Here is a 15,085-nt window from a genome sequence, read left to right as displayed (position 1 = left end):
GATTTGACAACTGAAAATGGTTCAGTTATCGTTAGAGTTAAAATGTGTAGTCCACCCCAAGTAACTAAGATAATTATTAAATAATAATTTAATGCCTGCCCCAACTTACGGATATCCTTTTAATCAACTTTGAAAATAAAAATATGTGCATACATAATTGTTACAGTAAATATTAACCATATGTCATCTCTAAGTCATATGGCATTTATCTAGCTAAAGAGGAAACTTATCCTTTACGAATTTGGAACTAATTAGAACCTTTGCCATACTTGTTTATGTTTGAACACAGCTTTTAGATAATCAAGCTTCCGTTCAAGCAGGTTTCATGAAAAAACAAAAGAACTGGATTATCTTTTCACTAAAGATCATTCGTCATACTGATTATTATCAAACTTTACAACAGTTATGCTGAAACAGCAAATTCCTGAAAAAAGTGTTCTAGTTCATTGTCATCCTGAGTTCCCTTGTGTTCATTCAATTCAAAATTCTCTCCTCTTATCTTTTCCATATAAGTTTTGAAGGCTCCAAGGTCTTCCATAGGTAATAAGTACCTATATTTAAAAATCGAGTTCCACATATTAATCGCAAAATGTTAAAACAAAAGAACAAATAATTGAGGCACATTACACACTAGATCGCACTTATCTAATCGTTATCATTGCTATCTGGTGACAGACTACAGGACTCGCGCCAGTATGCGATCAGCCTTACGCTGCTATATGTCGGTGGTGGAGTATAGTGCTGTGTGCGATCAGCTGAAAGTGAGAGTGTAAGTGTGCATATCTGTTTATTATGTAGGCATCTTTGTTCATGTTGTGATGAGATGTTAAGTTTCTGCAATTTTGATTAGTTCGCCATAGAATAGCTACATAAATGGAGAGATTATGATTTGAAAGAATAGGATGCTGGCATTGAAGGCAAAAGCTTGTTTAACAAACCGTAGTTTGTATGTTGTGTAAAGCTTACTAATCTACGCTGAAAGTTTGTTGTAAAAGTGTGATGCCGTATGCAGAAACTACTTTTGATTAAAGATGCATATTTTAAGTTCGTTTATATTTAAGCGTAGTTTTACAACTTTTTTGTGCCATTTATTACAGTTACATGTTTCTTTTATATAAGGCTTTATTTTAAGTATGATGGTCAGGACTTCAGGAGCCCAGTATTTATTGAACCTTTTAGACAATAAAATATGTCTTGGTTTAATCTGACATAACGTTTTGTTTTGCGATATCAGCAGAAAAAGAAAATAAGGTTACCATGTGACATTGTGTAGGTACTAAGATTTTCATTTAATTATCATAATTGTATGTTATTTTTTTTTACTTTTGATTTCATTAGACTACATAACTAAATATTTCATGCCTTCGTGATTGCGGCAGTATTTAGAATAATTGCTTTAATAATCCTATGATTGCTGTAGGTTATCTGAACATCCATCCATGTAAAAGTACATATGTATAATCTTACTGAACGATCAAAGGTTTTTTTAAGAACATGCCCCTATCAATATCTTAGGCTTGGCTCCTAAGGGCACGCCACCATCGTGGCGGTAAGTCCCCTCTTTGAGGAGTGGCTCGGGAGGAGTCACGGCGCCCTCACGTACCGCATGACGCAGGTCCTCACCGGATACGGTTGTTTCGGGAGGTACCTGCACCGCATCGGTCGTGAGGAGGCGCCCGGGTGTCACCATTGTGCGGACAGCCCCGAGGACACGGTGGACCACACAGTCCAGGTGTGCCCCGCATGGGAGGGGCACCGCCGGGTCCTCGTCGAGGCTTTGGGCGGCGGCGACCTCTCGCGTCCGGCCCTGGTTCAGGCCATGGTCCGGGGCGAGAGGGAATGGGATGCCGTCGCCTCCTTCTGCGAAGCGGTCATGCTCGAGAAGGAGGAGGCGGAACGCCAGAGAGTCCGCACCTCTCATCCCGGCCGCCGCGCTGGACCAGGTAGACACCATGGGCGCCGGGTGTCGCGAGATGACTCCCGGCCACCGTAGGCGTGGGTCTGTGGGCGGTGAGTTCGGGTGGCTCATCGTCCCTCTGTCTTCCTAGACGACAGACCCGTGTCGACGGCGCGCGTTGTTCCACGCGCTCCTCAAAGAGACGTCAGCAACCCCAGCGGGGCCCAGCAGGGCCAAGGCCTGCCGGGGCTGCGGGTTGTTCGAAAGAGATACCGCGGCCCTGGTACATAAAAGGCCTATGACGGAACACGACGATTTTAGTCAGTAAGAGTCTGACACTCCCTCACCGCTGCTAACCCACAGCGGGAGGGGTCATTTGATGATTTTACGTCGATAAAAAAAAAAAAAAAAAAAAAAAAGGCTTGGCTCCTACGTTATACGATATCTTTGGATACATCGATTGTTATCAGTTGTTATCTTAAGATAACTTTGCAACAGGCACTCACTTATTTTGTGCAAATGACTTGCTTTGTCAAATGCATCGTTGACAAATATTTAAACTCGAAGAAATGGGGTTACAAATGAACAACAAGCTTGCTAGATTGTTGACGAAAATTAGTAAACTACTGTTCTAACTTCATTATCGTTTATTTATTCACGTTTTACACATTTTGATTTTCACTCAGTAAATATTTGGTATGGTAAGTCATGGTTTTAACTAAGTTTCATGACTTTCAATCTTTTTAATAAATATTGGTCAGAGAGCAATTTAAATATTATTTATTTTAAATTATTTCTTTACATTAAGTTGTCAATTCTGCCAAGGAGACCAAGAAAAGTTGAAAAGTTCATGAGGATTTTCATTTAAGTACCTAAATCTCTAAAGATCCTGGTACCTGGCATTACAGTACCTAAGTACACATGACAAACAAAAAAAAATTAATACTATAATATTTATGTTTAAAATGCTGTTCAAATATAAGTCTAGTTACTTACTTATCTTTTATGGTACCTTTACCCCATAAAATATACAAGTTGGTACGTACGTATTGTTATCAAACAAAATATGTAATGGTAAGATTTACTTAAAGATATGGAGAAATATCTGGGTCATGGTTATGACAATAAAAGCCATAAAGACATATTTTTGTTACAATAAGGCTAACCATTTAAGGTCGCATTTCTTACGCAATTCGAAGTAGAAGACCCTTTATATAAAAAAAAAAAACAAGAAACTTCTTGCATAGCTTTATTTAGACAATAGAGCTTAATTAGGCACTTACTTCGGAGAAAACATAACGCATATATATAAACAAATTAATTTAACTGTTCTTTTTTTGCAGTCAACCCTTCTAATGAAATAAACCACCAAGATGTTAGCGTCAACCCTATCAACGCTGCTGGGGCCGCGCATGCGCGACACTCTCTCCCTACGCAAGCCAATCATAGAGAACATAGCCTTCAAATTGCACTACCAGCTCACAGTGACGCTCCTATTGCTGGCTGTGATCCTCGTCTGCGCAAGAGACTATATCGGAGCGAGCATCAGTTGTATGGCAGATGCTGGGATACCGACGCCTTTGATTGAGAAATACTGCTTCTTTATGGCTACTTTTACTATTGTAAGTTGGTTTTGTCTCTTTTATATTTGAAAATTTTGACGTACTTATTACTTCCTCAATTCTAGTTAGAATACTTAATGACACTTGAAAAAAATGAGAAGTATCCCTTTAATATCTAGAATTATAGGTGTGATTTGAAGTAGTAAGTTTGCAGCGGTTTATTCAGACTTGTCAAGTAGTTCCCTTGGAACCAAACTTCTTTTTTGATTGGAAATCATCCCCGCTGTAGGTGCAGCATGAGGAGATCAGACATACGTTACTCTTACTGACTAAAACTTACCATGTTTTTTTTTTTCAAATCAAATCAAATCAAATCATTTATTTGCATAATACAGGTATAAAAGATGTTACATATGGATATATAGTGCACTGTATCATTACCTAAATAGATGTGCAAATATTTATACAGTCTTTAGGCAATAAATTTTTCTAATTACATTATATGCTTACAATAATATTACAAAATTATAGAAATGTCAAAGGATTAAAACGTACAGAATGTCAAGTTATAATTGTTCATGTCATGGTCAATAAATAAAAGAAAAAAAAAAGTAAAGTCTTTCTTAAGCTCTTTATGCACTAAAGCCGTGGTGACTCTTTCGAACAATCCCGCAGGCCCGGCAGGCTTTGGCCGTGAGGCCCGCTGGGGTTTGCTGACACTCTTTGAGGAGCTCGTGGAACTACGAGTGCCACCGAGAGCATGGGCCTGTTGCCTCCTAGGAGACGGACGGACGATGAGCCACTCGAAAATCACCGCCTCAAGACCCACGCCTACGGTGGCCGGGTCGACTCACGACACCGTGCGCTCGTGGTTTTATTCCACGTCAACCGCAGCGGCTGGGATGAGAGGTGCGAGTTCTCAGTCGCTCCAAAGCCTCCTTCTCTAGCATGATTTCTATGCAGTAGAAGGCGAAGGCATCCCATTCCCTCTCTGCCCGGACCATAGCTTGAACCGTCAATCGACCTTGAATCCAAACTGCAAACAACTTCCTTTTAAGCCCGATTGTCAACTGAAAGTACACTCTATTTCTATTACCTCAGGTTCGACATTACAACGAGAGTCTGCTGCAAGGCGGGTTCCTGCCCCACCCTGGAGTGGGTCCCCTCTCGGATTCTGACGAGACCCTGCATCATACGTACTACCAGTGGGTGCCGTTCGTGCTCTTCATTCAGTCCATCTGCTTCTATATGCCGCATTATATCTGGAAGAAGAAAGAAGGTCGGTGTGAAAAAAATAGTTATAGAATATTCGTATGATCCTTCAAACCAATTTGAAAAAAATATTCAATGTTAGAAGTTAGAAGTTAGGCCATGACAATGTCTATTTTTTTGACGAAAATGTGTTATAATTAAATGGTTAATTAATGAGGACTAGTAAACCATTATCCAAATAACTATACAGCTTTTGAATCAACGAGAATCTCATGATGATTTATAAACAAAGTGACAAATCGCAAATATTTAAAACGTTTGTCGTGATTAAGTTGTATTCTGTGTATTTTTATATGACTTCACACTGTCTTTATCTTATCTAGAAAATTCAGGTTAAGTATAACATTTTTCTTAGAAATGTGTGTCACAGCAATGTTGTGGTTGTGAGTCTTAACAAAGAATGTATGATACTTCCAGTTGTTTTTGCAAGAAATTATTAATAAGAAAGTAAATATCCTGTATCCAGGGTCATTTTAATATTAAAAATGAAGGAACATAAAGAATAGGCTCTCGAATTTTTTTTAATTCATAAAGATTAATTTTCAAGAATGTTTAACTTTGCACAGTTATGGCTTCCTATTCAAACACATTTTTCGATGTTTCCATTGATAGAACAAGTTTTTGGCGAGGTAAAGTACCTACCCACAACAGAATTTTATAGTAATATTCAATGGTGCATCAGAGGGGTACAAGATTATTATCTTGCAATAAAAAACAGCTAGATCAATCATAGTATTTCTTTGCAGGGGGCAGAATACGGGCTCTAGTGAACGGCCTGCAGTACGCCAGCCTAGCGTTAACGACAGAAGACATGAATGTAGCCGGCATGGACGTACCTTCAAAGGAGACGCTGGAAAAACGCATTGACATCATCAGGAGAGATATTAAACTGAGGTACATATAAATATCTATACTAATGTACCAAAGTCGAAGAGTTTATTTATTTACGTCCATCATGGGATTAGAAATTGGTTCGATTTGAAAAAAAAAAGTTTTAGATAGTCCCTTTATCGAGGAAGGGTCCGTGCTGCTTTTTATTCGGGTGTGTAAAATAGTTCCCACGGAAAGTTAGTTTAAAATAGTTTTTCTACTATTTATTCCAGGTTGCGTATCACCCGTACCTGGTCAGTATGGCTGGTATCCATGGAGGTGGTGAACCTCCTTCACGTCATGTTCCAGATCTGGATCATTGACAGGTTCCTCAACGGAGCCTTCATAGGGCTCGGTCCCAGTGTGCTCAACTACGACGAATGGAATAACATTGCTGATCCATTGGAAACTGTATTTCCTAAGGTACTTAATAGATCTATGTATATATTTAGATACAGATTTCAATAAATTAAATTATATATGCCGTAAATCCTACAATTTCTCCAAAGCTATGAAGAACGAAAATATATTATACAAGCTGTTGATTTGCATCCGTGCCATATTCAAGGACGTCATTATGCTACTATTCTCGACCCAAATCAACAAAAAAAATTGGTACTTATTTTTTTTTTCGGAATTCCTTCAATGTCATCTAGCCGTATTTTAAACTTGGCGCGTGTGTTACTGGCCTTAAAACCGTGTTGCGCCCTCAAACAAACGCAAACACAAAGCATACGCAACGATCATTCATAATTTTCATTCATAAAATTGGGTTACTTCTGAAATACTACGACATTAAAATGACAAAAATAGCAGTGCATATTAGCTATTTCCCGTCTACTGTAATTCCAATTGATTATTTACGTATTTTATGTCCTCCTCCTGCAGTATGGCACAAATGCAAATCAACACCTTGTATATTTATTTATTTTATTTATTTAGTAAGGTACACCAACGACATTTTTACAAATAGCTTAAATTTTTATAAACATTTATCCTCCATACAGTGCAAAAACGTCACTTAAAGGTGTACACACCATTCGTATGGAAAGTAACAATCATAAATACATTAGATTAAATTGCATTACATTGAATCATTATATTACATTATTGAAATTACATTGAAGAATAAAAATGTTAATAAAATTCTTATAACAATAAATTGAAAAAAAAAAAAAGAAAAACACAAACAAAGACAAAATCAGAATATTTACAATTGGCAGATAAAAAATAATAATAATAAAAGATTGAGTCGTTAAATTAAATCAAGCAAAAAAAAAAAACACACACACACAGAATTACAATAGTTACTAGGTAGCCAATCACAGGTCATCAATGACAATTGCCTTGGCTTTGAAGCTTGATAAGCTGTCAGAATATAATCTAAGCTACTGTCACACGCGCAAGCTTTATTATACGTAGTCATCATCCTATTAAGAGGTGCATGTTGTTATACATATTGTACCCATATTCTCTGCAAAATAAACGATTTGATTTGATTTAAAACTATATTAACTTGTTCTTCTTTCTTGCCGTGTTAATTTTTGGGTAACGGAATAAGTTTACTCCTAATCTTATATCTTTTCATGATTACTTTTATTTCTTCCCGTCTCTTGGCTATCATCATTCACAAATTCAATCATTACAGCTTTCTATAATTTCTCTGTTGTCTTCACCAGGTGACAAAGTGCATCTTCCACAAGTACGGTCCCAGTGGCTCCATCCAGCAACACGATGCGCTCTGCGTGATGGCTCTCAACATCATCCACGAGAAGATCTACACTGTCCTCTGGTTCTGGTTCCTGTTCCTCTTCATCGTGTCTGTTCTTGGTAAGTTCTGGAAGAACTACATTACCTACATTACCGACTACATTTTTGGTATTGAATTCTATTAATATCAATTGTCTTGTTTAGGCTCCTAGCCATCAGTGATTGACAAAGTATAATTGTTGATAAGATTCTTAATACATTAAATTTAAAATGTGATTGGGGTTTAGCAATCAAAATGACTCTGAGTGCATCCTTTGTATATTTTGAGTTCCTCTGTCACAAGAGTTTATTTAGCAAAACTGCTGCAGTTATCAGGCATTGCACCAAGTTTTAAATTGACTTTTTCTTACAGCTGTAGTCTGGCGTTTCATATCGTTCTTCCTATACCGCCGTTCTCCGAAGTTCAACATGATGATGTTCCAACGAGCGACTCGCGCCAAATTTGATCCCTACAACGTCATTGACGTCGTGAACGGCTGCCAGTTCGGAGACTGGCTGTTCCTTTACTACCTCGCTAAGAACATGCAGGGCTTTGTCTTCCAGTGAGTATATTTTGACTGTTAACTTTCTTAAATTGGCTTTTAAAAAACCTCAGAGGTTTTATGTGACTTTATGTGAGCTGTTCGATCTTCTTTTGCTTGTGATTTTTTTTCTCTTGCGTCTCGTGTAAGATAAGAAAAAAAAATCTTTTTCTATATTTTCTTTAGTGTATTGATAGTATTTAATTCATGTTCGATATTGTACCGTGTCACTAAAAGTGACTTAAAAACCTGAGTACAAACAACAATGCAAATATTTTCCTAGATTTTACCAGAAACATTTTTTTTCTTTCAGGCAACTCTTCGCCCGACTAGCAGAAGAGTTAGGGAAGCGAGACATGCCTGACAATGACGACCCCGATGAGAAGAAGGGAGCTGAACCTATCCTAGTAGGCCATGTGAACTATGACGACGAAACACTACCACTTAAGCCTGACAAGAAAGCCTCATAGTGAGGACTGATATTTATTAGGAAATACTTGAAATGAGAGATAGGTTAACAAACATTAGCAGGGTTTTAGGCAATAATCGAAATTATTTTTCTGGTTATAAGAATATATGATCTATTGCCATAATTTTTAAGTATTAAATTAATTACTTATTTTGGTTTTGCTCAAAATAAACTTTAAGTGGTTTTGTACAGAAAATTAATGAAAGCAATTAATTTATTAAAATCATAGATTATACGTGAAACAGTATTTAGAAAATCCTTTAGATTATTTAATCAATTTGTAACATAAATAATGTTTATTCGTGAGATATGCGACCCCTTAAAACTTCGATTCAGAACGGACTTAGGAAAAAATCGACTGCAGGTTTTTTTATTAGGTAAGTAAGTATATTTTATAAGCAACGTATAAAAACGTCCTTCTGGACTCGATAATAATCAGTTTTCTTAAAAGAAGTTCTGAATCGATCGGCTGAAGAAATCGATGTATAATGATGATGACAGCTACGAAATTACGCATTTTTGTACAATTTAATTTAAATTGTCTAGTCCATATATGTTTTGTTATGTTTTTTAAAGTTTATGTGAATATAAGTGTGTTGTTTTTAAAATTCTCGTTTTATTTTTAATTCGAATAAAATAATTTCAAAATTCCTAGATTGACTTTGGTTTTCTGTTGCATCTATAATCAGTCCACCTAAGTTTAATAGGGATGTACCTTACAATACGAGCATAGTTTAGTTGGTATTTTTAAGCGAGAACATCTTTAGGTCTTCCTATCCTATACATAAATGAGTTATTGAATAAAGTAGCACAAATATAACCAAACTAAACAAACTTCCGTATCTTAGAAGTTTAAATGTCTTAATAAGGTTGGCAAGTTAATTAAGTTGTTAGCCTAACCTCCTTGCAAGCAGTTAGCATAGACACACGTCATCGCTAAAACTTAGGCAGAGTAAATACAAAGTAGACTTTTAGTTATTTAGCAAATTAACGCGCGCCAAATGTTTGAATTTCGAAGATATCGGTAGTTTTTTTTTTTTTAGGTAAGTATTTAATGGCAAATATGAGACGAGGACTCAGCTGCCCACGTATGTGGCCAAAGCTACACGTGGACTTTCAAAATTATATGGATGATTTGCGTTAGAAAACCGAAAGTCACGAAAACCAAATTAAACGAAACGTAACTTATGCATTCAACAAAAACTCGAATACGTACACTAAAGTTCTACAATTACCGTTCGAATAAAATTACATAGATAAGTATGCACATTTTCAAAAGGGAATTTTGGTACTTAGTTATTGAAGACGCGGGCAAAACCCTGGGATACACAACTATTACCTACTACTTAAATGCATCAATAATAATAATAATAAGCCCCGCAGGGCATCTGAGGCGGATGACGGGGAGTAGCGACCCCGCGGGGCTATATATCCGAGTGCTCCAGGGAGAGTATACTGTCCCCCACCTCCGGCTTGCCGGAGTGAAGCATGACGGGGGATAGGTCTCCCGCCTCTTGGCTTGCCTTCATCGGCCGGTCAGAGTGGAGTCGCTAGAGCAAGGTTAGTCCTGCTCGGAGGGTAGGTGCCTCGTGGTAAGTGGCGAGTGGGCCGGTGATGCTGGACCCACAGGGAGCGCGTGATCTGCGTTTAAAGTCCGCCGAGGTATCCTCACCCTTCTCAGCCGCTCATGTCCCTGTTGCCCTCTTGTTGCTTTTCAGTGACTGATTCCCGGGGGCCCAGTAAGTGAGTTGGCGAGTCTCCACCTGCCATTTTAACATGTATTTAATACATTGTCATCGGCAGGTGCCATAGTTCCCGTAGTTTCCCCATTCCTAGTCCATTAGCATCCCATCACAATAGCCTAAGTAGTTTTCATCCATTGTTAGCAATAGTTTAGCACAGAACCGGGGATTGTCCTTGGGTACATGTTACATAGTGTATACAGGGATAATCGTCGGTTTTGTGTTACTATTTCATTAAAGTTGTCTCAAAAGGGCTTCAGCGTGTTGGCTTCGGCCCCACGTTCGCCTTCCAAAAATCCGGGACTCTGTAGTCCCGAGGTCAGAAAGAGACATACAAATAATAATAATAATATTCATTTATTTGCTCAGAATGTAGGTATTTACAATAAGGTGTTTACAGAAAATGTTGAAGCATCCTAGTACATTCTACCATTTTGGCATGCAAACATTTGATATGATGCAATTCATCATTACACATGCTTAATGCATCCTATATTGAACTTAATTATTTTGCGTAGGCTGTTACTAACAAGCCTTACCATTTAGGATTTAACTTCCTACTAACCGTAATATTGTCTCTGTAACAATATGAGTGACCTTTGACAAGTCTTGTTTATAAAAATCATTGACAATATTTACTTTATACCTATGTATGCTACCTACTTACTTAATACAATTGTGTGATAATATGATGTGTTCGTCCATGTGGATTTGTAAGTATTATGTGTTAGTATGTGAAAATGTAACAAACGTTAATTATAAAGTTGAGGTTAAACGATATAAATAAGGTACCTACAATTAAGTAGGAAATTGCTTTGTCATTGGACCATATGATATCGATAGATACTCTTTATTCTACGAAAAAGGCTTTTTTCCGTCTTTCATTTTTATATCTTCCTTATTTTTGGGAAATCGATAAAAGATGGCAAGATTTACGGGCTTAATTAAATAACTGTTGTGCTAATTAACAATACCAACCTACACTGTTCTTGGTTGGAAAAGAAAGTTATCAATTCATTCTGTAGGTAGTGTATTACGTACTGTTTCCCGCGGATCCACCCACGGCCTGCAGGAACGACTTCCTGAACCCGTATAAAAAGAAGTCTATAGCCTAAGTCTATAGTCTATAGCTTTCCTCGATAAATGGGCTATCTAGATCTAATACTGAACACAGCAAGTAATCATTTGAAATTATGGTACTTTTAGATATTTTGTAATTTTGCTTGTGTTAATTGACTTTGTAGTTAGATAAGGTCATAAAAATCTAAAAAGGCTTTAGTTACACTTTAGGTACCTACTTAAAATTAACATAATATCATTGCATGATTTAATTTAATGCACATTGCACGTTGAGCGCCGGCGCCAGGCAACGCATCATGAATGCAGTTCCACAATGTCTAATGAGTAATTAAGTCTTAGATACGCCGTGCTTATTCGCTATTATTATATTTCTTTGCCAAATTATAAACATTCTCCTTTTACCTTAGTAAAACACAAGACACACACAAGAGTAGGTACACTGCAAGCTTTTAATCGGCCGATAGCTTGTTTGGCCTCATAAATCAGCATGAATATGAATACTTTATGCTAGTGCGCACATTACATGATCTGGGGCCCGATTCTCCTAATTTTACTTAAGCAACATTCGATTGACGTTCGACTCGATTCGACTGAGATCCGATCCCGACTCGATTACGATTGAAGCGTATGTGGCATTCCGCTATTTTTTCTTTGAAATAAACGTTTTTATCCTTTTCTTTCATTCAATAATGAATCATTTTGTCTGCAAATGATTTACGATTGCAAAATGATTGTACAGCAAACTACCGTATAGACCAAAATCACCAAAATAGCAGACCAATCGCACACCAATCAAATGTCAATCGAATACGATTGGTCTTTTATTAGTAGCAGAATGCCCGATATGGTTAAAACTGCTATTGCGATCATATTGCGATTCGATTTCTATTCGATTTTGACATTATTGACTTAGGAGAATCGGGCCCCAGAACGACTAAAAACAATGATTAGAATTAAAAAAAAAATATTGGCAACTTTCGGGTCAACTGTCGACCGACTATTTAGTTTGCAGTGTGTGGGTCATCTAGCGCGGTATCGTCATGACAATATGATATGTTATTATATCGTTTATCCGGATGTTAATGTTATACCTAAGCAGGTACCAATTTAAGGTTTATATTACTATCGCATTATAGCGTCAAAGGCACCGTCTATTGTTGCTAAGGTTCGTGTTTAGAATATTATATACAATTACGTGTAGGTATGGCAACGAAGGGACATTTATTTATGTGAAAACCTTACGCACGCTGAACTATTTTGTGGGCTGTACTTACGACAAAAAGGTAGCTGTACTTTTTTAGAGACTAAAAAACACGGTTCTGCAATTAAGTACCTAACAGTAAAGTTTATTTGTACCTATGCTATGTTGACCGCATCTCGTAGCGTGCTAAGACTTCTAAGCGCTCAATCCCGGTGTCTCTTTTCGGTGGGACAGGCCACCTGGTGGCGACTGCGCGAATTACGTCGTACATGAGACACAACACGTAGCCACAGCACGAACGGCCATCCGGCTACCTAGAGCAGTTAGTTTTATCTGCAAGGTATTTTTTTACACAAATAATTATTGTGTTACTTTTGTCTACAAAACTTATTGTCTATTTTCTAACGTATAGATAGATATTTCTAACGTATCTATTAGATTAGATTTATAATAGCTACATACAAGTAAGTATCTTTGGTGAAATTTTAAAAGTAATATTTAATCGAACTTTGCACTTCATGACGATAATGCGACCATTAGATATACATAAACAGGTTTTGATAAAATATCACAACAATACATATTTCATAATTTAAATTGAACAAGGCGGTTTTATTGCCAGGTAAAAAACCAATGATAAACTACATGCCTAAAAAATACTGATATATCGCATCCAATTAATTGAAACATTCCACTTATACTGTAAACCAACTGTAGAAGATGTTAAATGTGTTATATACCTACTAATATTTTATTTCTCCACCAATTATTTTAAAGTCTTGAACTTCTGTGCTTAATGCGTAGATTGAAATGTTATTTTTATAATCTGGCAAGAATCAAAATGGCGTCAGCGCGCGCTCCGAAGCGCGCTCTCTCTTATATGTCTGTCCTTTTCTGACGTAGGATAAAGTATACAGCTATCTCTGTTATCGGCAACAGATAATAATTTTCTTTCAGTGCGTGCGATGTAAAACAAAATAATCGTGAGAGCCGGGCTAGCCGTGAAACGGAGTACTTTTCTTTGACGTTGCATGGTTCCGTTTGTGGTCAAAGTGTTTTTATACGTTTACTTTCGTGATTTATCAAAGAAAATATTGCCAAATATTGAGACAGTTAATTAAAGGACAAGGTGGACTTTGAAATGTATTAACGAGTGTGTTTAATGCGATTTTTTATATTACTGTTTCCATGAAACTGTATTTGTAAACGATTATTACGAAAACGATCGGATTTTCCGCGAAAAATAATTTCAAAACAAAGGACTAACTTGGAAAAGTTTATGGAGGGAAAAAATTGTACTATTTGGTGAGTAGAACATAATGTAATATCTAAGTCGGTCGTGTAACATTTTTTACGCACCACGATTTTTTGAGTAGCTACGCAAACACAGCTGAGGACTATGCCAGTAAAATGTTAGATGAAAATAGTATCTTTACGCAATTATGAGACAAAGGAGGCTCAATAGTACACTGTCCTATTTTTTAGTTTTATGCATAGCCAGTACGTGATAGTTTATTAAGATTTAAATGAATAAAACTAAAGAAAACTACGTTTTTAGTAGGCCACCCACATCCTTGATTTACAAATAAAATTACATTATGATGTCAAACTGCGATAATTTTAGTTTTTTCTTCTGTGTACAAGGACTTTCTACAGCAGACCAGCACTAGCCTACATGTGAAACTGGGTTAGGTGTCTTTTATGAACAAAAATGTATGTCTACCCTAAAAGAAAAGCTGTTCACAGTATCCTTACAAAAATAGTATTCTGTATTAGGTAGTAGATACAAGAGAATTAAACTATATTACATCTGTTAGCATTGGTTCCATTTTTATGGGCACAATATTACTTGACCCATGATTCTATAGGCACTTCAGAATTTTATTTATAGTTTATAATTGTATACCTAACACACAAGTAAAGTTAGTACCAGTTTACTTAATAATAGGTTGATCAGTATGACACAGCATTTATAGAGGTATAAATGTGTCTGAATGTGCAACCACATAATTGTACAGAACTGCCAATTATTCTAGGAAACTGGTACTAACTGTTCAACTATGTAAATGACAACATACATACCTACTAACTGGGATAATATTACAGATGTATTGAACCACTACAAGAATAATTATGAAATGAACTACTACCAAAACAGCTTCTTTCCTACAGTTCCAATGTTTACAGAAAAACTACATCTAAATGAGAAAAGTAAACTACACTCTTCCTAAGTAACTTAATAAAGTATATTTTATCCCAGTACGGACAGTATTTCCCATGGGAGACAGGTGAAATCAGCGGGAAACGGCTGGTCTACCACAAGATGAATTAATATAATTATTATTTCAAGTTGCAAACGCAGGACTGCTTTTATCCTGCTGTATGGAGTAATTTCCTAAAAATGTAACCACAAGAAACAGCTAGTCTAGAAGAATGCTAAGCATACGTGACATTTTTAAACCGCTAAATGATTAAAACCTCAAATATTAACAAAACAAGTATGTTTTCCTTAAGTCGAAGTAAATAATTAGTAGGGTTTGTACCTAATATTCATTATAATTTGCAGTAATTAATACTAACTTTGTTAGGAGGAAAATATGTTCTCCTTTATGGCATTTTACCTAAACCTAGTTAGTATCCTGTTTGTAAGTTCACTCAGAATAAATAACAGCATTTATTTTTCATGTTCCCTATCATTTCT

The 15,085-nt window shown here is 36.6% G+C and overlaps 2 protein-coding genes across 2 annotated transcripts in view; both read left to right on the top strand.

The window, feature by feature from the left end:
• Positions 1-674: 674 nt before the first annotated feature.
• LOC124642562 (innexin inx7) lies at positions 675-8,969 on the top strand. Its single transcript, XM_047180995.1, has 8 exons — positions 675-769; positions 3,241-3,519; positions 4,561-4,738; positions 5,478-5,625; positions 5,835-6,024; positions 7,281-7,431; positions 7,724-7,913; positions 8,206-8,969. The coding sequence occupies exons 2-8, from the start codon at positions 3,271-3,273 to the stop codon at positions 8,360-8,362; spliced, it is 1,263 nt and encodes a 420-aa protein (XP_047036951.1). The 5' UTR covers positions 675-769; positions 3,241-3,270; the 3' UTR covers positions 8,363-8,969.
• A 4,370-nt stretch (positions 8,970-13,339) lies between these two features.
• The window catches only part of LOC124645136 (innexin inx1), a 46,978-nt gene continuing 45,232 nt past the window's right edge, over positions 13,340-15,085 (top strand). Inside the window, exon 1 of the mRNA XM_047184889.1 lies at positions 13,340-13,689. The gene's annotated coding sequence lies outside the window, so the exon portion shown is untranslated. The remainder of the gene's footprint in view (positions 13,690-15,085) is intronic.

Source organism: Helicoverpa zea, chromosome 2 (assembly GCF_022581195.2).
Source record: "Helicoverpa zea isolate HzStark_Cry1AcR chromosome 2, ilHelZeax1.1, whole genome shotgun sequence".
NCBI lineage: Eukaryota > Metazoa > Arthropoda > Insecta > Lepidoptera > Noctuidae > Helicoverpa > Helicoverpa zea.
This window is presented reverse-complemented; position numbering and strand designations above follow the sequence as displayed.